Below are 25,505 nucleotides of genomic sequence, written 5' to 3' on the forward strand. Positions count from 1 at the left end.
TGGCTGTACCTCTGGAATTACTAAGAATATTCACAAGTTTGATTTATTTATTTCAGGAGGAAGAGCGCCTCTCAGTGCAAAATTTCAGGTACTTGCCCTAAGTTGTTATTGAAGTCTGCTAGTTTGAAGTCTTGGGTCAAATACTAATAACTTCCTTTCTCTTCAGCAAACTTCTGAATGATAACATCTTTCACACATCTCTTCTGGCATGTGCTGTTGAGGTTGTCATGGCTACATATGGCAGTAAGTTAAATCTAGAGTCCTTAATTGCATTGTTACTTATTGATAGTTATTACTATTTATTCTAATATAAATAGCAAAAACCCACCCGATACACAAAAAGTGACTCACTGAAATGTCTGAGCTAGCAATAATTCAATAAATACAAAAAGGAAAAAACATCAAAAGTGGAAGAATGTAGAATATGTGATAATTTTAGTCTGTTTTCTCTTCAGGAAATGCTTCACAAGGTGACAGTACCAGTGCTGAAACAGACTTGTCTTTCCCATGGATTCTCAATGTATTTGATTTAAAAGCTTTTGACTTCTACAAGGTGATTGAAAGCTTTATTAGAGCAGAACCCAACCTAACACGGGAAATGATAAAGCATCTAGAGCACTGTGAACATCGAATTATGGAGTCTCTCGCTTGGCAATCTGTAAGTAACACTTTCAGGTAGAATTTGCCCTTGTGTAATGTGCTTGCCTAGAAAAAAGACTTCATACCCAACTCTATAGAATAAGTTGTGGTCTTGCTGAGATTTGGTTCTAGAAAAATAAATTAAAAGAGCAAAACAGGATTTGTTTAGTCATGTCTTCTGGTTTTAGAAAAAGGAAGCATATCAGAGGAAGAAGTCAGCATAGGTCTGCTGATTTACATGACTGTAAGCCAGCATCATTTTACTAGTCTGGCAAAAATCATAAGGGTAATACCCTTTAACTGTGTTTTAGTACCAAAATCAGCAATAAATTCAATGCTTTTGTTTGAAAGTTAATTTTTATCCAGTTGGTGTTCCTACTTGGCAATAGGGCCTCTGTTCTGGGCATCTGATATATTTGCTAATAGTACTTAAAATATTGTTTTGCATTGTCCTTTGCATTCCAGTCACTTTGGTATTTTTGGATGTCGTTAAAATAAAATGCTGGAAGGCTGGATTGTTTTTTTAGGCTGTATTTCAGTAAATCAAACATTTGTTTCTTCTCATTGTTTGTTACTTATAAACCAGAAATAGGCTGTTTATGCCACAAAACAGGAGACTATAGAGGCTGGTAATTTTGACCAGACATAAAGGAAACCATTTTAGAACCAATCCCATATCTTTTAGTTCTGGAGAGGAAAGGGTATTTTAAGAGGCAGACACTATTTCAGGAAACTTGCAAGCAAAAGGTCTTTAGGAATTGTAACCTTAAGAGGACAAAAGATATACCAGGGTTTGACTCTCTACAAGCAAGAAGTGGCCCCTGCTGCCTTCTACAAAGCAGCTTGAAGCCAGCTTGCTGATCAGCAGTACACCAAATCCACCAGTTTTTACCCAATAAGTCAAACAAGGAATGCAGGATAATCTAATTTAGACCTGGACTTTCAGGCTGGAAAATCCAGAGAGTTTTGTTTTAAAAAATTATGGGCATTGCAGGCTTTTGTGAAACAAATGATAATGTCATCAACAAGCACAGGATTATTCCAGGATTTTTTTGAGTGCTCTGCTTGAATGTGTTTTAATGTTTTACTCTCTCTCCTTGAGTTTCTAGAGGGGCATTTGGTTCTGGTTTGGGGTGGCTGATTTTTCAGTTGGAGGGGACCTGCAAAGATCACCTAGTGCCAGAGAAGGATGTGGAGTGAAGCAAGAGAAAATACTTAGATGGCTGACTCAGGATGCTGTTGAGGCACCCTAGAAAGGTTTAACTGGTGAACAAAATAATGGTTTACTGTATTCTTCTGCAGTTCCTTATCTGGGTATTGCCTCCATGCAATGGTGTACAAGGTTTGCAAGTGTCTGCTTAATTAGCAATTCCCTCGAGAATGGGCAGGCAATTAGGGAAGTGTAGTTCATACCAGTAAATACCTCTGAACCTCCAAACACTTGATAAAGGAGTAGAGAAAAGCCAGATGCCTTCTTCTTACTCCTAAAGAATGTCTCACCATACGTGCTTTCTTTGAGTTAATTGTAAACAGTCCAAGAAAGATGGAATCTCGAGAAAGTTCAAGTGTCCACATATGGTTAGAGAGTGGTCTTGTTTTTTGAAGTTTTTAAAAATTGTTTCCCTCTCCAAGAAACTGTTTAAATGAAGAAGAAAAGCATGGAATGAGTAAAGCTTATGCAAAAAATGCCCAAAAAATCTTGCTTAGTAAATAAGAATAGAAACTTCTGAGAAACATTTATTTACAAATATTTGCTTAATGCAACTTTGATTTCCCCACTTACTTGCTGTCTATTTTTGTTAAGTTCTTGTGTCCTCCACCCTCCCAGGTAGTGCATTTCATTACAAGGCTTGTCTGCTTCAGTTTTTACTCATTCTCCTGACTGCTTTAAAAAGGAAGCCTTCGATGAGAGATTTAAAAGGATTGAGCAATTTAATACCAAATAGCTTGAATTTATTGCAGTTTTGCTTGTCACTGATCTTTTGTGAGGAAAAATGCCTTGTATAATTTCTCAGGGAAAAAAGTCTCAAAGGATCTGACCTTTACCTGACTTGGGAAGCTGCATCAAGTGAATGTAAAAGATTCTGTTTTTTACTGTTTTCTGAAGATAATATATTACTCCTTAGCTACTCATTGTGAATATGTTTATGGCTTTTACATAGCTAGCTGATTTAGTCATCTGTGCTTTAGGAAGGAAATGAAACTTTTCTAGGTCATCCTTTCTTTTAACAACAACAAAAAAAGCATAGCTAGACAAAATAAAGGGTGGAAACCAGTTAAAGGTTCTTCCCAATAATTCTTGATTTTTAAAAGGGGCAAATCCATACTGACTAAATCATGTGGAAAGCAATTCCTTTTTCTTAAATCTTTATCAAACCCTGAGAGAAGTCCTATTTAACCACTCAAATATTTACCAGTGAGGTTATGATGCTTCCAGATGAAGATTATGTAGAGATCAGTTTAGAATATATTAATAATGCTGCATAATTTTTATTTGCAAAATAGAAATACACTTTACAATATTCTTTACTTTGAATTTGTGCTCACTTACAGTATTTTGAGCGCTGTTTTGATTTCATAACTTTAAAGGGAACTGAAATTACTTTAGACTCAAAATGCTGAATAGCCTTTGTTTCATTTTTATCATACTTATATGATTTAAACCCTTCCACAGTTAAAATCTATTTCCTTTGAAAGGGATAGTTTGTTACCTGCCAGCCTGGGAGTTCATGCTCAGCCTTTTCCATAATTCTATCAATTTGACCTCCCTTGTGGCCACCCAAAAAAGTAATTGTTTTGAATATCTCAAATGAAGGTTATGTGAAGGAATTCCAGAATATCTGAATTTCCCGTGCTGAAAGCCATGTCAATTGCCATGTCACATCTTTGACTGAGGTATTGTTGCTGTTTGCTGCAGTTTGTTCAGAATAAACAAGGAAGAACAGGTTTTCAGGCAAGCAAATCAAACACAAAGTCTCTCAGTTTTCAGTCTATTTTGAGTGAAATACCTGTGAGGTGTTTTTGGTTTTGCTGTTCAAGGAAGTAGATGCCTGTGGAGTATGTTTGTTGTATCTGAAGAGCAATCCAGCTGTATTTCCCTGCCTCTCAGCTTCCATTCTGCTCACATGCTCCAAATGGGGAGGTACAAGTAAGGTCCTGTGTTTTTCATGCTGGTGCTTAGAGAATGTGCTCCTTGCAAATGCCCTTTCACAAGTGCAGTGTTGGGATAGTGAAAGGGTCTTGTTCTTCTGCACTGGAGCTGCAGGCCAACCTCAGCCTTGTGTGAAGGTAAAGCAGTTTAGAGACAGAAGCTCTCCACGCTTTCCTGGTTAGCTCTACAGACCATAGTGTTCTGTGAACTTGTTAGCTCCTCCATGTGAGCACTAGGAGTATTCCAAGTGGTATTTCTGGTAGGACTGGAGTTTGGGAAGGTTGCGTGGTAGCTGATAACAGGGGTGAGGGTCAGCTGCATCACCACCTGCAACCCTCCAACAGCTCAGAACAGAAAGTGAGGGTTCATTGTGACAGGCTAAAGGGAATTCAATTCCCAGCCTGCTTTGGTCTGGTAACTTCAGCTGTGGTTTTCATGTTTGTTTTTGTGTGAACAAACAGACGGGAAACTAAAGCAGTGCATTGCACTGCAGCTTTTGACACTGTAGCCTTCTTTGGTTGTACTGCTTTTTAATATGTGCTGTCCTAATTAGTGTTTTAATTTTTATAAGGAGGGAGGAACACCAGTATTGATATATGTTGTGATTTGGAATTGTAGTATGTTTTGGAGTTTTAATCACTGATGCAAGAAAAACACGGCTTCATGAAATTACTTCTCTTAATGGTTGAAATATGAGTAGAAGTAGACAAGTGTGCTTTGCTTTATTTATAATGTCTTTCATCTAGCATTGCTTAAACTGTGCTCCATAATGCTTCTCCTTGTGTAGCTTCTTTTTGGTGGTTTCTATTGTCAATTCAACATTTGCAATGAAATCTACAGTATTGTTTTATCACACAGCGTTGATTTAAAATAACTTGATGTTTGCAGTAAGTATTTGTCATCTAACTGTGTAGTCAGTGTTTATACTTAAATACCTCATCCCACACCAAAGACTTCTGTTGGTTTTAAATTATGCAGCTCACTGCAGCAGAGTGCCTTCGTGCTCATAACCATGTATTCCCAAAGAATATATTATTGCATTAATATGGTGAACTTGCTGAGCTGGAATAACAGCAGACCTACTTTGATCATGCATTAAAGAAAGAAAAAATAAATAATATGTTTAAGATTTGCATAAAAAGCGTTAGACAAATCCAGGTCAGGGTAAAGCTGTGAGCAGTTACAGGTCAGCAAGTGCTTTTTAGTACTTTGGAATAGTACAGGCTTAGCTATGCAACCTCCTGGTCCTTGTACAAGGACACAGTTATTGTGGAGTTCACTGTTCTCAAGTGTTTGGTACCTGTTTCCTTGGATGTACAATTTCAAATTAGGTTTCTGTGCTCCTCGTAAGGAGGAATTGAGCCAGAAAGGGGAGTTAATACATTTTCTTGTGGGTTGAATCCTTCTCAGTAGGGATTTCTGCTAGGGGTGTCTGAAGTCCTACAGCTTCTCTGAAGGTAGATGTCTACATGCAGTTTAAAACCCTCTTTCATTTTGGCATCTTAAGTGATTCCTTTTAAATCAGGAAGTAGGAATGGTCGCACTGTTAACATTTGATACATTAGGTTGCTGGATAAGTGGTTTGCTGTTGTGTTAAAACAATGAATCTAAAATCTTCTGATAGGCAGCCAAGTAAGGCCAGGCAGCAAGGGCTGGGTATTTTTTGGGCTGAGTTTGTACTACTGGCCTCAAAGGGACAATAGTTTGGGCTCAAGTATTGCCCCACAGTCATCAGGTGTTTCCCTGGTAATGTATTCCCTGGCCTGTTCTGACATTTGTCAGCTCTGCTCGGGACAATGCCTAGGCAAGATGTGGGGCATGATGCAGCTCAGGGACTATTTTCAGCTGCTGGTGTGGATTAGCAGTGGAGGATGTGTAGCTGTGTGGGTGCAAGCTGTGCTTTGCCCCTTGCCCACGAGGCCTGAGGACAGGCTGTGGCTCGCTGTGCTGCCAAGCCCAGATGCAGCCACGGGTTCAGCCACGGGCGACTCCCGCGCTGGCAGGTGAGTCACGCGTTCCCGGGCTGCCTTCCCTCTGGGCTGGGGGACTCGTGCCCGCTTCTGCACAGCACCTGGCTTCTCTTGGGAAAGCTGCTCTATGGCAGGCACACTCTTTCCATGCCTGCTGATGTTTGCCTTTCCTCAGGTACAGAAATGGGGGACAACAGCGCACAAAAAGTGCTGAGCGTGTCCAGAAGGACAACATCTGTAAGCGTGCTCACTGGCAGGATGCAATCCAGCAAGGGAGCTTCACCAGTGTAAAGATACAGACATCAGATTGCTCATGCAGACATCACTCATGTCTTGTGGGTTTCTGGATTTTAGGCACCTAGCATCTTGTCTCAGCTTGGAAGTTGCAATGGGCAATGATTTGTAATATGAAATTTTCTAAGGTTTTTCTTGCAGGGGACAAAACATGCTAAGGGTCACCAAAGGATGGCTTGGCATGTGCTCACCATGCTCCTTTTGACAAAGTTACACTAGGAGTATGCAGCTTTAACCCTCAGAAAGGAACTAAGAACATATTTGAGGTTTTCTGTCTGTACATACTAAATATATTTCTGCTTGCATCATGAGTGTGTTCCAGAAGCATGTGGGATGAGAGAGGTCACGACCACCACTGCTCCTCGGCGTGATAGTGCCAAGGGCTCATACTGATTCTGCTGAATGTGCTCTAAATTTTTTTTAAGGCTATGACATTTCAGTTGTCACAGCTGTGGCTGGAAAACCTTCTCTGATTTTGCCTTTATCATACAGGGCACAGTTTTAGGAGTCTGTAAGATGATTGCTTTTTGGGTATTTGTGAAGATAGCACATGGTATAATAATAGAAATATATGAACATATTTATGTTTATATGCTTTTTTAATTTGGCTATATATATACACACACTCTTTAATAAATGCTTGCCTTTCTAGTACTCCTTAAGAGTTTCCTTTAATGAAAACCATGCTGTGCTTTCTGAGAGTTGAAACTTTTATCTGCCTTAACAGCTGAAGGCAAATTGAAAAGCCAGGAAGAATAGCGAATTATAGTCTTCACTGTCTCTCCCATCACTTTGAAAATCTTCCCTGCCACTCCTATTTATCGTGAGGATGACTCAAGCGGTTATTCATGCTTGGGTGTTGCCATTTGAGCAAATCCTCCAGGCTACTGGAAGAGAAGCCAGAACATTTAAAGCTGGTCCTGTGTTTCCTGCTTTTGTCTGTGTTGACAGTGTGTTCACTTCTTGGTAGGCACTCACAAAGTGCATAAAGCACTCACTAGGACTGAAGGATTTTGGTTATCTTAGCACTGTTAACAGGTTTATCTGTTGTAGGTACACCAAGTCAGCCCAACCCTTAAGATGCTCTTGCTTCAAGTACAAACACGACCAAAGGGATTACCTAAGACACAGCAGCTATGCAGAGTTTTTATTCTGTGACATTTAGATGCCATTCTTGATTAAGAGTGTTAAGTTTTTTTCCTGCTGCTTTAAGGTATAGAGTTTCTTTAGTTAAGATAATATGAGTCCTACTTCTATAACTTAGATATATAGGTTTCTTCTGCACTTGAGACAGATCTGTACTTCTGGGAAGCAGTTCATTCTATTTATTTTAAACAGGTATTTTACAGTGGGATTATTCACTTTCCACTGTCATCTGCCTCAGTGACAAACCTAAACTAGATTTATAGTTTTGTCTGTTAAGGTTAGGAGTCATATGCTTAATTCTACTTTAGCAAGTTAGCAAGTCATATGCTTAATTCTACTTTTCAAAGCTGTGTTTCCTCCTTCCTAAGTCATATGCTTAATTCTACTTTTCATAACTATGTTTCCCCCTTCCTTAAAGCATGAAAGGGAGATTAGCAAGAGGTGGTTGTGTAATTATGCCTAGGTTTGCTTTAGGTGGCTGCTTGTGCTGTATCTTGCCTGTAATTGCTGTGTTTGCACGTGGAGGTCATGTACCCAGGCTGTGTCAGGATTGCTCTGGTTATAGATTTACAGCTGTGACAGGGAGCTGGGACTCACAGGCTGTGCTCAGTGGAGCTGCCAGCCCTCTTGGTGCCCCATAAAGATATCTTGGCTGTACACCAGTACTAAGTACAGATTTAGTCACAGAAATGTCTGCATTAGCATGGTAGACTTTTCTTTAGTCTGTTTTTCTTTAGGGTTGGCTGATTAAAAGGAACAAGGAATAGTGCAATAGTTTTCTGGGAATCCTTGCTTTTCAAGTTGTTGGGGTTTTAAAAATTTTTTTAAAGTTTATTTTAATACTGTTCAATGTTTTGTTGGTCATATTTCAGCTGTAGGAATTTGATTTTAGTCATACTATGTTTTTAGGTAGTTTGAACTTTTCATCCTGCAGCACTGCTATATCTGCATTATAAATACCGTGCAGGAATGTTTAAAGGTTGTCCATGAGGGAAAAATGTATTAGAATTCAGGGAGGTATCTTGGCACTTCTTCAGTTTTGTAAAATCTTGCTGACTTGTGGCAAATTTGATGTAACTGTCGCCTTAAATACAAAAGTAAATAAAGCTCGGGTTAAGTTCTGTGACTTGTATCCCTGTTGCTCCTTCCTTGGATGGCACTATGCTCTCCAACTTTGTAGTTTTAGGAATCTCTGTAGTGAAATAGGTAAAATTATTAAAATGAAGTTTGGGTTTGATTTTTGGGATTTTGTTGTTGTTGTTAGGTTGGTTTTGTTTTTGTTTTGGTCTGGCTTATTTTATCTGAGCGCCAAAGTCCTTTTATTACTCTTTCTTTCCTTACTGCTGTGTCATTTGACTCACTCTTGCTAACTTTTCTATGGAAGGTAAAATTAGTTTATGTTAAGAGGCAAAGTGGGTGCCAAACAAACATTCTTAAATGGAGGTTTGGGGTTTTTTTTTCCAGCTGTGTGCTCAATTTTCAAGCTCTTAAGGTGATACTAGTATCGTGTCAAACTGTCAAATTATATATTATTGGAAGATGTTTTTGTTTCTTTTCTTGCTGCACTTTGAGTTATTGCATTCATAAAAGCATGAGGTTTTAGATGCTTTTTTGTAGGCCAAATAAGTGCTTTTGTGCCTGCTTTTATACTATATAAATATATATTACTTCAGGTATGTGTTTGTGTCGCCATCTTACAGTAACTTTCCAGTAACAAAAAGCCCTTGTGGGGGATGTGGATGCCCCTGTTCACATCTGTTGAGCAGGCAGAGTGTTCAGCACCCTCCAGAAAGGTAATCCCTCTAGGTTTGCTGGAAGCTGTTCCTTTGGGGTGGGTTTGCCTGTCAGAGTGGGGTAGGTGCAGGCTGGAAGGTGCCCGTGGTCCAGCTGAGTGTGGAGCCTCTGCAGCTGCATCCTTGGCGTTCTCCTGAGCAGAGGCTGGAGGCTCACCCACGGAGACTCTGCCTGGTCTGAGCTTGGCTCAGGTTCCTTCCTGGACTGCCAGCAGCCTGTGCTTTCCCTTTGGGAGCCACCCTGCCCACAGCAGGGCCCGTGCTTGGCACGCTCTCTGCGCGCCTGTTGCACCTTCCAGCAGCCGGGAGGAACTCACAGATCTTATCTGGACACCAGTCTGTACTGATTTTTTTTTTTTTTTTTCATTTGCTGCCCAGGGGAGTGTGTGAAATACAATAGCATGCAGTATATGTGGTAAACTTTCTTTCACATGTAAGAAGTGTGAAATAACTTAGGTAGACCAGCAGTTTTTGGATTTGATTTCATTAATGAAACATTTTTTGTTAGGCTGAAAAGGTAGATATTTTGGTACTTGCTTCACTGCTTCACTATTCTCATTTTTGTCCATGTTTTGCTATGTACTTAATAAAATTTTCCAATTGACTTCCTTTTGTAAAGCATTGGGATTTGCAGAATTCTTCTGAAAAGCAGAGTTAACCTAGCCAAAGTTGTTTTCATGTGAGGTAGAGTTAATATTTTCACAAGTTGGTTGCATTAATTTTGAGTGCCTCCTGTTGCTAGCATTGTTATTTAAGAATTTTGTTCTTTAAGGCAGGAACTCACTGTTTAAAAAAGATAGAGTTAGGGGAAATATTAAAACTATGTATGTGCGAAAATATTCTTTTTATCTCATCATAAAAGAACTTCTTTCTAGTGGCCTTCCTTTGCCGTTGCTTGTGGTTTGATCCTCAGGTTTAAATTACAGAAAATTCCCCCCTTCTTATGCTGGACAGCTTTTAGTTCTGATAGAACTAGAGTGGGCAGGCTGCTTCTTAAGTAGAAAAAAAGAATTATTTAAAATCTGAATTCTCAGCTCTGGAATTTTTAGTTCTCCAGCAATGTGATAGGTTTTGTAAAAGACCGGAAAATGTGTGAAGAGTTCTTTTTGTTTGTTTTAATTTTGTAGAAAGTTCAGTTGTCTTACGGGAAGAGCTGGGCTTGCTTTTACAGGCAGCTGTTTGACAGGAACTGGATGGGGGTGAGGTGATAAATGTGAAAGGCTTCAGTATCAAACCAGAATTGTAAGAGCAAAACTTCTCCATGCAACTTCTTGCAAAAGTGTTAGACTTTGCAGGCTTGGCTTCCTGAACTTGGCTCCTCTTGAATGAACCCTGTAGAGTAAATGTGCTAATGCAGCGATAGTTGTGTTTATACAATGTTTTCAATATTCTGGTAATTGGATAACGAATGCAGCCCAGGCATTTCTGTCTTCTAGATTTAGAATCATTCTGATTTACATTTTGCCTTAGCTTTTGAAATGTATCATGTTTCATTTTGTCAGTGGTGCTCAAATGTCAGAAACCCTGCAGTCTAAATGATGATAGTCTGGTAAAAAAGGGAACTTGTCGGGATTCACAGGTCTGCCTAGATGCAAGAACCTTGTAATATTACATTTAGTGTTGGAAAAGTATGAACAAATTGGTTTTCATGGATAAAACTCTTAGAAAATAACTTGAGAGAATAAATAATGCTAGAGGATACTGTGCTCAGGCGGGATTGACAAAATTACCAGTCTCAAAGTGAACCTCACTAGATTCTCTAATTTTACTTGAGTTCTTAGTGTAATTCTAGAAATCTCATCTTTGGTTATGATGGTGCTTGAAATTGCAAGTGAAAATCTCTTTCTCATTTGCAAGAGATAATGGAAGAATGTTGGATCAGAAGTGATATGGAAAGATTGAATGACAGTCTAGTGCTCCCTGCCTCTTTCCAAAGAAGTGAGAGGGGCATTTATGAAACTAGTAGATTTGAAACTAAAGGATGTTTGGGTTTCTTAGTTTTTTTTTTTTAGTTCTGCACACACACAATGGGAACTTTTTACTACTGTGAACATTTACACACATTTACAGGAAGACAGAACAAACTCACAGGAGAAAAATTTCTCCTGAACACACGAATATATCTGACCCAGAAAATCCTGACATATGACTGATGAGGTGGGACAGCACTTGAGAAAGCCTTGTGTGCTTCTCCTACTGTTATCTTGTTCCCCAGGCATCCAGCCTTGTCTGCTGTTGGAGTCAGGATTGTAGATTAGCTGCATGTTTGGGGTCTGATCAGCTATCCTTATCTTTTACCTGGTCTCAAGAGCTCTTTTTCAATTTTTGCAATTCTTTGACTGAGGTTACTTCCTTAAGAAACCAAAGCTTGGAGGTTGATTTCATTTAAGGATTCCTTACCTGCCTGAATTATTTTCTATAGAGGTTTTTTACACACTTAAAAAAATATAAAGACATATTTGACTTGGTATTGGTATTTCTTCAAATGTAAAATATTTGCATACTGAAGTGAAAAAAAATCACTTGGCATTTAAAAAATTAAAACTTCAACCTGAATACAGAAAGTATAAAATAGGACATCTTCTGATTTTGATGTTGAAGTAATGATATGTTGAAGTAAGTTTAAGGTATTTATAGCAAATATTTTTTCCTTGTCTTTTAAAACTGCTGGTTAGTTAACTAGCTATCAATATTTGCCTGCCTTTAGATCTAAAACTTGCTTGGAATCAATTAAATTTGCCCTGCTTTTATTTTTATAGGAAGGGTGCACTTTCTGCACTCTGTAGATGAAGAAACCACACTACAAAGAACAGTTTTTGAAGTTTTTATCCTAAAACTGAACTCCTAGCTTTCCCTGGGTAGGCATATGAGTAAAAATAATGCACTTTTAGGAAGTGCTGGTTGCAACACATTCAGATCCTCAGGAGCTCTGACTATGTAAGACTTTTTTTCTTTGAAATGTCTTGGCGTGACTTAGGAATGTAACTTCTTATCTAGATTTTACATTTAAATTTTGTCATAAGACCTTACCAGAGAGACAAAAGAGTTGGTATCAAAGTCAAGAGCAGAGACAGGGAGTGCATCTGTTGAGGAATTGCTCCATCCACAGCTCTCCAGGATAATTTTGTTGCAGAACCAGAAAAGGCAGAGAAAACCTCATGCAGTCCTGAATATCCGGTACCCTGTCTTGCTGTCACCTTGTTGTGGGAGGTACAGTTTTACTCCCCCTCTTCTGAATCAGTCAGATCAGGAATTTTTCAAGTAATGGTTTGATTCGCAGCATTACAGATGATGCTTTTTGACTGTGTTGGGTTTTTTGTTAGGATATTTGTTGTGTATTTTTTTTTCCTCTCCTGTGAAAAAGTGAAAATGTTTAATAATAAAATACAGAGTTTCCTCAGACAGCTTCTGGACACTGAGCTATTAACTGATCAGGAAGCTGTTGTACTGTGTTGCACTGTGCTCTTTTAAAAACCAGAAGCTGCTGCCCTGGAGAGCGAGTGCAAAGCAAAGCTGCTGTCTGTGCTTCTGCAGACTACTTGAGGTAATATGCCAAGGAAAGTTTGGTTTGAAAGGGAAGTACTCATGTATGTGGCTTTGTCTGCTTGTTCTGCTTTTAAGTCAGTGATGGGTTTTTGTTTTTCCCCTGCAGTATTTTAATCTCAGGAGGAGCAGGTTCTGTCTGTCAGGGTGAGGCCCTGGGGTGCTCACTGCTGTAAGGGGTGTTGCTGAGGGGGTGCTGCTGGACAAGTTGTCACTCAATTGAGTAACAGCTATGAGAAGCTCAGGGGAGTAGTACCCTGGAGATGTAGCCCAGCAGTGACATTAGGGGCTTTTGTCTCGCACTTCTTGGAGGGAGTCTAATATTAAACACACCCTTTAGAGAGAGAGAGAGAGAGAGAGAGAGAGAGTCATTGAGACTTCAGAGATGCATGTCTGGGTTTGGACTTTGGATTTGTCAGCGGCATATGGAAAACAGAGTAACTCATGCCAAGAGTTTCATGCACTTTTTTGAATTTGGGTATGTATCAGAAGAGTTTAGGATTCCCAACAAAGATAATGGTTTATTTCAGATGCCATGCAGACGTTTATATCTATGCTGTCTTTGTAGCTTAAGCCCATCTTGTATGAATTTTCCTTTCATAAATTATGTGGATAAAGATTGAAAATGCTGTTAAATTTAAAATTCAATCAGCACTAGCTCCTAGCAGCCATTGAGTAACTCGCTTTCCCAGTAGTAGGAGGCAATGTATGGTTGATTTATAACAGTTAAACAGAAGCTTTGCATAGGGAAATAGACTCATTCAGATAACAGCATATCATATAGTTTGATGGCTCAATATGCATTTTTTCCTACATTGATTCACTCCTCTGTATACAGCCCTGGTACAAAAATGTCTCAGTGCTGTATGTGTGTTGCAGTTGACTGCCCTAAATCTTAAGTGCAAATTTGTTTAGACTCAGTTCTTATTCTCCATTGTTTTTAGGGAGGAAAAAACAACACTTATTTTACCTTTTAAATTTTATTTTATTTTGCAGTGATGTTAAATTAATTCCGAGGAAAATGTACACAGTGTTCTAGTAGCTGGGAAACATATATAGAAGGATGTTTTAAAGCAATTTTGTCTATGTATTCCTGTTTGTGACAGTAATATATGTAGATTTCTCCTTTTACGTGTTGCTGACTTTTCCAAGTGTCTTGATTAATTTTTCCAGCACGTAGCCCCGAGTACTTTGTACTTTTTAAAGTTTGAAGAAAGTAGCATTTGAAATTTTAAATGCTCATGTTCTAATGATTTTTAGGACACAAAAATTGAGAGGAAGTTGAACTCCAAAATTACAGCATCTTGAATTTCTTTATGGAACATCAAATAGTTTCCTGGAAGAAATAATCAACTTGATGCACATGTATATTTCTAGTAAGAAAAGGTCTTATTTTACCAAGAAACTGTACTTTGAGATCAAATTAACTTACTCAGAGGATGTTATTTTCCTCAAAAGTCATGCTTAGTTTAAGAACTCTTCACAAAAGAGTTTAATGAAGTGGTACTGTACCCAGAGCATTAACTTCAGTCATCACAAGTTACTTTGTTTTAATCACACAGGCTTGTGAGAGAGAGAGGTGAGAAGAAAAACCAGTTTGTCTGAGACATTTCCAAATGCTCTAAACTACCAGGAGACATAATTGCTTTATGAGGGCCAGGCTTGTGGAGAGAGCATGTATTTTTATCAGATAAACCTGGGAGAAACAAAGTTCTTGTGACTCACTGATTGAAGCCTGCTGTGAAGATAATGGTCCCTAAGTAGGAAAGTGCAGGGAAAAAGACGATAGGGGAGTGGAGTGAGAGAGGCAAGAGGAAACTGGGGAAGACACAGTAGCTGAAGTGATATGACAATATGGGGCAATTTTCCTGCAGTGTGGAGCAGGTAGCTTCACCCCCGTCCTCAGCAACTTGGAAACTGATATCATTATTAAATTGAGCAACTGTTTTAATTTCAGGAAGGAAAACAACGTACTTTTTCATTTGTGTTTGACTTGAGAAACAACCCTTGGACTTTGGTTAACCTCTAAACTCAAAAGTTCATTTCTAACATACAATCTGTCAGAACAAACCTTTGACACAGATTTTTAAAATACTTTTTCTGTGTGCTATTATGCTTAACACTTTTACAGCCTTGTAATAAACTTTTCAGATGTGAAGGAAGCACAGCCTTTACATATATGAATATATGTCCACAGCTGAAAAAATGTGCAGGCTTCTAATTCCAGTTTAGTCCCAACAGTCTTTTAATATAGTTTATATTGTAGAGTCACTGTCAAATATTTTCATTTTTATGGTCTGAAGGCTGTGTTGAATGAAGCTTTCTGAAACTGGCCTTTCAGAGAATCTGACATCCCGTGGTCTGGTGGACCGGTTCTTTTTTATGGAATTTTGAATGGTATCTGATGTGAAGTAATAGACAATGGGGTCAAAACAGCAGTTTGAAACAGCGATGCACAGAGTGATGGGGTACATAGTCCTGACTGCAGTCACCACTGAGCAATTGACCCAGGTCTGTGTTCTCATAAGGGAGTAGAGTATTAAGGTAATGTTATAAGGCACAAAGCAGAAGCAGAATATCACCAAATGGACAAAAATCATTTTGAGTACCTTTTTCTTGCTTACTTTATTCCGGCTTAGCGTGAGCGGTTTATTCAGGGTGCGTAGGACCATGGTGGAGCAGGTCACGTTCAGGATGAGCGGGATGAAAAACCCAACCGTTTCAATGAAGATAACAATCCGGGACAGGTAGGTTTTCCACGTGTCCTCTGAGAAGTTTTCAAAGCACGTCCTTTGCTCCGTGTTGTTGCGGCGGTTTGTGGACTGGAAGAAGCTTGCTGGTGTGCTGCCTGCTAGCACGGTTATCCACACTGCAGCGCAGACAATCTTGGCGTTCCGTTTGGTCCGCAGGGTCTTGGATCGGAAGGGGTGCACTATGGCTAGAAAGCGATCCACGCTGATGCAAGTCAGAAACAAGATGCTCCCGTACATATTCGTGTAAAAGAGGGTGACGGAAATCTTGCAGAGAATGTCTCCAAACGGCCAGTTTCTGGTTACAAAGTAATAAATCCTGAAGGGTAATGTAAACACGAAAAGCAGATCTGATATGGCTAAATTAAGCATGTAAGTTGTAGTCTCGTTTCGCACTTTCAAAGTACAAGTGAAAATGTAGATGGCTACACAGTTCGCTATGAGGCCAAGAACAAACACCATGCTAAAGATACACCCATACAGAGTATATTTAAAGGAGTCCTCAGTGGAACAATTAGAGCTTACCATTATAATGGTATGTTAAAAATTCCTGTGATTTGGCGTCTTCTCTGGTATTTTTATTGCAACTTTTTGAAATTCCAGAAGAGCTTGCAGGTCAGATGTATTTGAACAGTGTGCTTTGGCAAGTGTGTTATGCTGGGAAGCTTCAGGGAAGGAAGGTGAGCTCTGTGGCAGGGGAGTACATCTCCAGCAGAAACCACCAGGAAGTCTCTCTTCTCTGCCGAGTGCTATTTGTAATCACATAGCCAGTCTACAAAAGTCAGAAAGCGCGTCATTTGTGGCAGATGAGATCACCCCAAAGCTTGCTTAGTTCCATTTCCCACCTCGATTCAGTGAAGCCATTGTAGGACTTTCTGCCTCACTCTTGGCTGCGGGTTGTGCTGGCAAAGCCTCGTCCATCCGAATTCACTGGGAGAGTGTGCTTTAGGGAACGATTTCCCGGACGCTGCGAGGTGTCGGCGCTTGCATTTCCCCCTCTCCCTTCTTTCCATGCAACAAGTTTGTCGGCTCGCAGGCTGGCCCCATGGGGCGGGAGGCAGGAGCAGGAGGGAGCTGCCTGCCGGGGCAGAGACCGAATTCCAGAGCGTGTTTGTTCCTGCAGCCCTCGGCAGCTCCTGCCAGCCCAGCTCCTTGTGGGGAGCAGAGCAGAGCGCCCGGGCGATTTGTAGCGTGACATCACAGGAAGAAGAGGCTGGGCGCGCAAGAATGGTTTCAGTTTGGTTTGTTTGCCTTCCCCTGGCTCTGCTGTACCTGGCAGATGCAGCTTGGAGAGTGCTGCAGCTGCTTCTTAACTCTTTCCATGCCCCCGGAGAGGTCCTTTGTCAGTGTTGCTGGAGTCTGGAAAACTTCCTCTTCAGTTATGATGAGACTTTACAGTGTCTAAACTCTCATGCCCTTAAGTTCCTATTTTTCTTTGGCAACAGCAGTAATTGTGAGATTTCATATAGGATTGAACTAACATTGTGCCTTTTGTTAATAGCTTTGCTCATAATAGAGAACACTAGATTAATCACCAGAAGTCAGCTGAGTGGTTCTGTCTAAATTCCCCCAATACACCAGTACAAACCTCAAGAGGGACAAAGTAACATTGATAGGTAATTAAATAATTGCACCAAATAATTACTGAAAAAGAGAGGGTTACTCTTGGATATTCACAGGACTGAGATATGTTGCAGTGGGAGGAGAGATTTTTTTTTTACTTGTTCCATATTAGAAGGCACAGCCCAAGCTTTATTTCTAATCAGAAAGGTGGCTCTTTTGTTAAAAAAAAATTGACTCCAGTGGTTTTTTGAAATGTTGTGATACAGAAACATTTTCTTAAATATGCAAGCACAGAATTAATGCAACAAAATGCGTATAGTGTACTGTGCAATTGGTTCTGGTTATTTCAAGGGGGGCAGTTACCACATACGCACAAAATACTCCCATTAGTCACTAATAATTGAAACAAAAACATGTTGTAACTAATTGCACTGTTAAGTAAATATTAAAAAAAAGCAGCTCTTACTGCCTTTAGGGGCAGATATGAGATAAATCTCAGTTTAGACAGACTCATTTATTGAACAACAACTTGGATAGACTCACTTCTGGCATCAAACCCAGTCCATTTCTAAGTCTTAGAATAACAAATCTCTTCATATCTGGCTGGGTGGTATGGTTCTTTTGAACTGTATTTTAATCAGCTGCACCTAAGCAAGGCTCTGGGCAAAACCTTTCTAGTCTGCTGTGAAGGAGAGTAAATAATAGCACTTCACAGGATTTTGGCACAGTTTCTTAGTGTAAGGTATGTCAGATGAAATTCAGAAACATGCAAAAGTGGGTCTTGCTTATTTTATTTCAAGTTTTCTTTGTAATCTTCTGTGAAACATTTTCACCTTGATTTTGAGGTGAAATCAAGCAGTTTAACTTCAATAGGCTTATAACCACAAGAAACCTTTTTGGCTATTGAAATCCATGCTAAAATGTAAAGCATAGTGCATCTGGGACTTCTAAGTCAGTCGGAAATGAAAATGTGAGCTTGGCAGAGTCTCTCATATCCCACTTAACATGTACCTTAGCATAAAGGCTTTCCTCGCTTTTCTCACAAAAGCAGTCATCACACAGTAAATTTTGTTTCTGTTCCTGGCAACCTTGCATGGTAAAAGAAGGGTTTTCCTGCAAATGTTCTGCATTAGGTCACAGGAGCTCTGCTCAGTTTTACTGCTCCAACTTTGTTTGCACATGAAGATTCTGTAGGGCAGGCTCAGTTACTGGAATGAAAATCCCTGCAGTACAGAAATTTGGTGTCACAGGTCAAAGCCTCAAGCAATAATTCATGTTTAGGGAGAGAAGCTAATGGCAATGAGGGTGTATCTCACTGGTTAGAACTTATTTTGGTGTTTTGACGAAGGTGTGGGTGCACAGAGGCAGGGTGGGATGTCTGGTCCGTTTTACCACTGTAAATGTGTTTAAAGTAGTGGTCAGGGTGCATCCTCAGCCTATTCTCTATCTCAAAGCTCCTGCCTTGCTGTGGCTCCTAGTTGTTGCTCCTGTTACAAGCATGGATACTACTCAGAGTCTATTTTAGGGCTTTATGTGTATGGTTGTGTTGTCATTAGGACTCTGTTGCCCCTGAACCCTTCTGGTGCAGTACAGTACATGCACTTTGTGCTAATTGATGACCTAAGTGATATTTGTGTATGTCCAGAAACAGCATTCAGCTGCAGGCTTTCTCCACCTGCAGATGAAAGTGAGAAACCTCTGAATTGGCAGGTTTTTCCTTCCCTTCTTATTTCAGCAAGGAGAGTTACCACTGAGCAGACAGGCTGAGTCTTTTAGTGTAAGAGTGTGAATGGCAAAGGTGAATTGTATATCCACTCGCTTAATTTAGATGCAGCTGATTGTAACCAAGCAGTGTTTTAATTTCTGTGAGCTTGTCCAAGCTGAAGAACCTGTGTTAGTGCAGTGGGAGCAGCTGGGAGTCAGGACTGGCTTCCCTTCTGGCCAGGCTCCAGCACGAGCAAGGGGGAAGCTTCATTTTGCTCTCTCCTTTTGTTGGATCATGTTTTAAGATGTTGGCCTTTGTGCTGGCAGGTTCAGAAAATACTTCAGTAGCCCCCAACCCCTTCCATAACTGTTAAGCTTCTTAAAATTTAAGAAGAATTGACAGAGTGATGGCCTTGCTGATACTCCTTCACCACAGGCTGTTTTCCTTTAGGATGGGAAGGAGGGGGTGGGCAGGAGGAAGCAGCTGCAGGGCGGGCCTTGTACACTGAGGGGTTTTTTGTCTCCAAAGGAAACAGTGCTATTGCTGCAGGGAAATGCACATGTGAGTCTGTCTGCCTTTCTGCATCAGAGATGGGAATGAGTTAGGACCTGTCATTTGCTGCTAGTGCTATATGAGCAAAGCCTGCATTTCCATCAACAGGCTTCCTGTGGCTCCTGAAAGGGCACCAAAGGCAGAGTAAGAATGGGCTCCTTAAAGCCAGGAGCTGATGAGATGTTTGAAATCATCTCTCACTTCAGCAGTGAGCAAGTTTTTTTGTACTGGTTCGGGCAGTTACCGCATAACTCTGCTTCTCTGAGTTTAGATGCCTATTTAAGCGATTTTGGATTTGTGTGGCAAGCCTGCTCCACCTCAGGGGTTCAGAAGGAAAAGTGCTTATAACCTTAGCAGTGTCCTAGGAGAGTGGCTGTAGGACAGTCCTCCTTCCTCCCCAAGATGCCACTGAGTTGATTACTTGCTGTCATTTAGGACACAGGGGGCAGGATCCCTTCAATTGAGAAGCCCAGGTTGAGTGGCAAAAACCATTTCACTGAAATAAAACAAGTATTTGAAGGCTTTCCAAGCTTTTGGAGTTGTGCTGACCAGTGTTGTGTTCCTCTGGTGGTACCCTCACCTTCAGAGCTGGAATTAAACCAAAGTTGTGGTCAAAGATGAAATGCATTTGAACTTGTCTAATGTACTGCATTCGGTCTGTGCCCATGCTAATACTGAAAGTTCTTTAGAGGGGGGAGATAAAGCAGCTTCAAAATCAATAGCATTGTAATAAATTCTTAGTGTTTCCAAGGCCAGAGTATGCACTGTTAAATGAGGGTTGTCAGGTGCACAAAATGGTCTGTGTAAGACCATTATTCAATAACTACTGTTGTTGTAGTTTAGAGGCACACCTCTGTCATGGCAGGCATTTGTTCTCACTTGGGTTAAGCAGTTTTATGCAGAAGAACTTCTGCTGTCTGGTGCAGGGAAGGCAAGCCTTGGCAGGATAATATTTTCTTTGACTAAGTATTGTTATTTATTTAGTTATTTTAATGGATTTTAGCTTTTTTTTTGGGTCTATTTACTGGAGTTTCTCTTTGAACGTGTGTTTGTGCTGGAAGGAATTTGTTATGGTTGAGAAGCAGGGCTGAGAGCCAGGAAATCTTTTTGGCTGTGCCACAGATCTTCTGTTCCAATCCTGGCAGTTTTGTATGACTTGGTCCTCAAGCTTCCCTCCACATAAGAGCTCATTCACTTCCACACTGCAGTGATGTGAGACTGTCTTGATTTCTGTAGTTTGAAGCCCTGGGGTGGAGAGCCCTCTATTAAATATAATCTTGAGGTAATTACAGTGGCTACTGAATGTGACAAAAATACTGACATTAAAAATTTGTATTTTTAGATTAGATTCCAGCCAAGCAAAAGGATCCATTAAGAGACTTCATTAGTTTCACCTCCATAAGTCTCTGGAAAAATAGATATAGAGGAGCAGGGCTGGGTATTTTGACCTTCTCAGCTGTCTTTTGGGGCTGCCTGCTCAGCCACCCCAAAGTCACTCTAGGACTGCTTCTGAGAAGTGGCTCACTGCCATCTTAAAGTGCAGTGGTGGTCTCCACCTGTGAAGATAGAGTGAAGCTGTTATGGCACTGAAAATTTCCTGTTTTGTGTTGGTGTGACAGGCAAGTCTTCAAATGAGCATTATAAAACTTAGGATGAACAGAGTATTTTTATCTAGCCAGCCTAATCCCTTGCAACTTTTGCAGAGGCAGTTAAAGGCTCCTCAATGTCACGAAACTTGTTAGCATAATGCATATGAAATCTATACAAATTACAAGTAAAAGTTGATTGTGTAATTGCTTAAAAAGGGAAAAGGAAGCTCAGAATAAAATTCCAGACTTCTTTTTTCTTGTGCATTTGAAATGTTCCTCTTCCCTTTTTGAAATAGTTTCAGTTTCCTTTACAAGAGACACAACTGTTCCTCTCCTGCTCGTAGATAGAGGAAACAATTTCTCTCCTTCTGTATGAGTTTTTAGGCTGCTATAGTACTTTTTTTCCCCCTCCACTCTTGGGCTGATGCTGGAAGTCTAGTTGATCTCATGGTAGTATAGTAGAGGTTAGATAAAAGATGAAATCTTTCCAAGCTTTTATGTGTGGATTGATTGGTGTAAAAGGGATGGACTAAACAGCAAAGGAAAGGATCATAGAGATCAAAAGCTTGAAAAGTGGATGTTGATGTTCTTCAGAGGGAAGAAAAATGGAAAAAAGACTATAAACAATCTTAACAGCATGATTTCAGTGGATAGGAATAGAATGAAAGCAATCTCTAAAATGCCAGGTAGGAAGAGAAATGCCTTAAGTAGAAAAAATACCTGAGTTCCTAAATTTTCATTTGCATTTTTTTCTAACTTTAAAAAAGTGTGTTTTCAGATACTCTGCAAACATGATTGAAATAACATCAATACTTGAAATTTCTGTCTGCTGTAGATGCAGGAAATAAGTTAAATGCCTTTCCCAAACACTGTGGCAAGTTCTGGCTCTTCTCATTCTTATACTTTCTAAGTCCCAGGATTAAAAACTCAAAGTTTGAGTTGGCAGAAATTTGCCAGATGTTCCATGGCTAAATTTTTTTACTCAAAGTACTTTTCAAGTGCAGAACATGACTGTTTTAAGAAAACCTAAAAAAAATTTAAAAATCACTTGCCATAGTAAGCAAACATTAGAAATTATAGGAAAGAAGAAGTCTTATCTATTATTTTGGAAACTCTTCTAAGCGTAGCAGGTGAAATGATCCAGGTAACAGAATTTGTAGAAGGACATCTGTAATTTGTCGTTCTAAAGCAATTGCTTGCTATTTTTCATATCTTTAGTGTAAGGTTTTGCCCAACATATGTTCTCTGGGCAGGATTAAGGTAGTCTGGTTCTGTGTCAGGATTACTGGTGTTACTGCACTGGTTCTTGAGGACATGTTTTACTTTCATGTCAAATTACTTGCAAATCCTGCATCCAGTGTTTACAGCCTCTTTTAGTTTTGGCCAAATGGAGGCCTCTGACTTTATACACAGAGGATTTTAGCCTCTATTTGTCAGAGGCAGCAGGAAGCCCACAGTCACATTCCTGTACTGCTTTTTATAAAGTATAGCATTATTAAGTTATTGAAAGAATTTGCCATAGTCATTCAATAAGATCTGTGTGAGTTCATACTGTTTAAAAAAACCCAAACCTCATGATATTAATTTGGTTTCCTTCACAAAACTGGAACATAAGAAGTTGAGGGGGGAAGAAAAGTTTCATAAGAATTATTCAAGCTGGTAAGCTAATTAGTTTAGATAAATACTGACATGAAAATGCTTGTCAGGGGAAAACTGCTGCCAAAAAGCAGAACTTGGGCTTGATTAATGTGAAGAACTATTACTTTCTAAATGTGTAAGTCAGCAAATAACCTCTTTAAATTCTGCATGATAAGATCACTTAAATGATTATTTAGCATATCATTAGTACTGGTAAACAGCAATTACAAATACTTCAGCTGACTTTCCCGTACAACTGCTCTTTCCTTCCAGCCCATATCCTGAAGTTTTATTGAACCAATTTGGTACTTTATGAACCATTTTAATGCACTGTTTACCACATTTAGCAGTTGCTTTTTCAATGTGGCAATCAGCTAATACCTAGAACATAACAAAGAAAATGTCAAAACTTTGGAGGATGGACAAAGGTCGTGCTTCTCAAGTGACAATTAAAACTTTTTCTGCTGCAGTCTTGGAGAAATGGAGTGATGTTCTCAAATGCAAAATGATCAATTTTCATTGAATCTCTGTTAATAACCTTCCTGGAAGTGGCAAGGTGTTTTTCTGGGAGACATCTGCCATTTGACCCTGGCAGAAGAGGGGAGACTGGAACCCACATCTCATGCACTGAGCAAGTGTTCTTGTTGTGAGGGATTTTTATCCTTTGCTGTCAGGGAGTGGGCCCTCTGGAGGAAAGGTGTTCCATATGTGGAAGTGTTCAAGCCCGTGGGGAGATGGGGTTTTGAGCCACCTGGTCTAGGCAAAGGTGTCCCTGCCTCTGGTGAGGGTTTTGGAGCTAGTTGATATTTAAAATCCTTTTCAACCCAAACCATTCTGTGATAATGTATTTAGCTTCAGAAAAAGGCACTACACTGAGAACAGAAGCTTTGTGCTGTGTTTCCTGGTGAGATATCCTTGCAGTAGTATTTTGCTCCTCCAACGAAGGTGGTAGAGGAAGTTCCCGGTAGTGTTGTGCAGCCAACAATGTCCTGCTCACGCTTGCTCGAGTCTCTGGGTTTTGCCAAACTTCTTCAGCTGCTGTCCGTGGTGGTTTAGTAGGTATGAGGTACCTGTTGTGAAAGTATCACAAGGGTCCTACTTCTGCTCACAAATATTCCCTTAACTTTCTCTGTACATCTTGAACTCCTTGAGTTCCGATACAGGTTTTTATGGTTGATTTAAACAGTTTAAATGTGGGCTGTTGCTCAAAGTAATCCTGCTACTGTCCATTTAAGCCTCTCTTCCCTTGTGCAGTGTGTACATGTGCAGTCAGCAAATGAGGACAGCTATTTGATTTAACACTAATGCTCACAAATACATAATCTGCAGTCAGAGCTGTGCTAATGCTGAAGCAAGGGATGAGGCATAAAGTGCAGATGTGTAACTTGGAGAAGCACCATTGTGCTTACACTGATTTCAGGCAGTGGTGAAACTGTGCTGGAAGTGTTTTGGCAATGGTCAACTTTGAGGCTTTCACATCTCTATTGTTTTGACTCTTGGCCAGATGTTACCCTGGTGTTGGGCGGTGTGAGGTTTAAAAGCCTCAGCTAAACTCAAGAGTGAGATCTGTGCTCTTGGTCTACTACCCTCTAATTTATTTTCATGTAAACTGTTTGGAATGATGATACTTATAATGTATTAAAAGAGAGCCATGTATGCCTAACTGATTTTTCACAAAGTAGGATAAAAATGAGCAGTAATGCAGACATGGTATGCATAGTCATGCTTTCTTACATAAGATTGATGGAGTTATAAAGGATGACAGCTTTCTAGGCAGATATCTGATCCAGAGTGCATTGAAGATGCTGTAATTTTTTTTACTGACTTAAGGCTGTTGGATGCTTTGGACCGACCGTCTTCACTCTCGATATTTGGTTTTTGTTGTCATTGTCTCAGGCCAACCAGTCTAGAGTTAGAAAATCACAGACAAATAAATATGCTACAGGTACCTCATATCACCTGCAGTTATAAAGTGGACAAAATAGAGAGTCAGGTAGCAGGGAGATGGATTCAGGTTGAGATTGTAATTTGTGGGTCTAGCCTCAGAAATTCATTAATTTGCAACCTCTTATTTCCTTGGAAGTAAATTATAAAACCTGTTTTGTTTTTGCTGTAGCTCAGACATTATTTTCTATGCTTTAGAGTAGCTATAGAAAATTCCCACTGAATGACAAATAAAGAACCTGTTGGATACTTAAACCCAACCAAAAATCTATATAGCAGAATTTCTACTGGATTGAAATATCTTAGTAGATGTACCTTGTATGAGCTTTTCTTAATAAATCATTTATATGTAAGGCTTCTTGCTGCTGTTCTGCTGTGCTTGTGGGCTCTCTTTGTGTTTTGGTTTCTAGATGAGTTTGGCACCAATATGTTTGTGGTGAAGGCAGTGGAGCTGCCTACATTGACCAAAAACATTTTCCTTACAGTGAAAGTAAAGACAGCAGAGTAGAAGTGCATTCAAATCAAAGTAGCTCCTTTAAATTTGACAACTGTTTCCATGTATTCTTTGTCCATCTTTCTTTGAAATGTCAGGAGTGTATATATAGGTGCACAGATAAACTCAAGTGTATATACCTAAGACAGTGCGAAAATGGTCTGCTTCTTTACCAGAAGTAATGTGGTGAAATCTCAAGGTCAGCTTGTGTTTTTAAGTCTTCCTTTTATTCTTTATACTTTCTGAGGCAGGCAGGTTATCCTGATTAAAGTGCAGCCTAGATCTTTGAGAGTTATGACTTCTTAATCTCATGTGAAAGTATGTGAGAGGCAAGTTTGGGAGAAATGGCTGAGCTCAGTTCAGGTTTGTTTTTTCTAGACCAAATATGAGAAGCTGTAAAATTCAACTAAACTTGGAATTGCATTATTGCCTGCATAATGTGAGACCTTTACAGGCTCTGGAGCTTGAGAGGTAAAGGGAAACATTTTTGGGGGGTTTCTATAAGCTCAGCACTTGAAAATCCCTTGTCAGGAGAGGGTATCTGCCCAGTCATCACAGCCTTCCTGCACCTGCTTACCCCACAGGAAGTAAACAGTAACAAGTTCAGTGTGATTGTTTGTAACTTCAGTAAAACAGAGGTGAAATACTTTGATTAAGTCTGCACAAAGACAGTTCATGGAGTGATCAAGACTTAAAATGAGCATGTGATGCCTTTTAAAACACTGCTTGGTGAGC

At 39.8% G+C, this 25,505-nt stretch overlaps 2 protein-coding genes across 2 annotated transcripts in view; one reads left to right on the forward strand and one right to left on the reverse strand.

Annotated features, from left to right (window-relative positions):
* Positions 1 to 25,505, forward strand: part of RB1 (RB transcriptional corepressor 1) — a 71,329-nt gene that overhangs the window by 27,925 nt on the left and 17,899 nt on the right. The window contains exons 15-17 of the mRNA XM_058018306.1: positions 57 to 88; positions 167 to 243; positions 456 to 658. Of these exons, the coding sequence (XP_057874289.1) occupies positions 57 to 88; positions 167 to 243; positions 456 to 658 (312 nt within the window). The remainder of the gene's footprint in view (positions 1 to 56; positions 89 to 166; positions 244 to 455; positions 659 to 25,505) is intronic.
* LPAR6 (lysophosphatidic acid receptor 6) lies at positions 13,503 to 16,388 on the reverse strand. Its single transcript, XM_058018308.1, has 2 exons — positions 15,146 to 16,388; positions 13,503 to 14,937 (listed from the first exon to the last, which is right to left on the reverse strand). Exons 1-2 carry the CDS (start codon positions 15,812 to 15,814, stop codon positions 14,917 to 14,919), a joined length of 690 nt encoding a protein of 229 aa, XP_057874291.1. The 5' UTR covers positions 15,815 to 16,388; the 3' UTR covers positions 13,503 to 14,916.

This window comes from Melospiza georgiana, chromosome 2, assembly GCF_028018845.1.
Source record: "Melospiza georgiana isolate bMelGeo1 chromosome 2, bMelGeo1.pri, whole genome shotgun sequence".
NCBI lineage: Eukaryota > Metazoa > Chordata > Aves > Passeriformes > Passerellidae > Melospiza > Melospiza georgiana.

Excerpts from the sequence above, each read along its gene's own strand:
- LPAR6 (XM_058018308.1), bottom strand. The coding sequence starts at position 15,814 with ATGGTAAGCTCTAATTGTTCCACTGAGGACTCCTTTAAATATACTCTG. Across the intron at positions 14,938-15,145 it reads ATAAAGTAAGCAAGAAAAAG|ATACCATTCAAAATTCCATA; the intron begins GTACTCAAAATG and ends ACTTCACATCAG.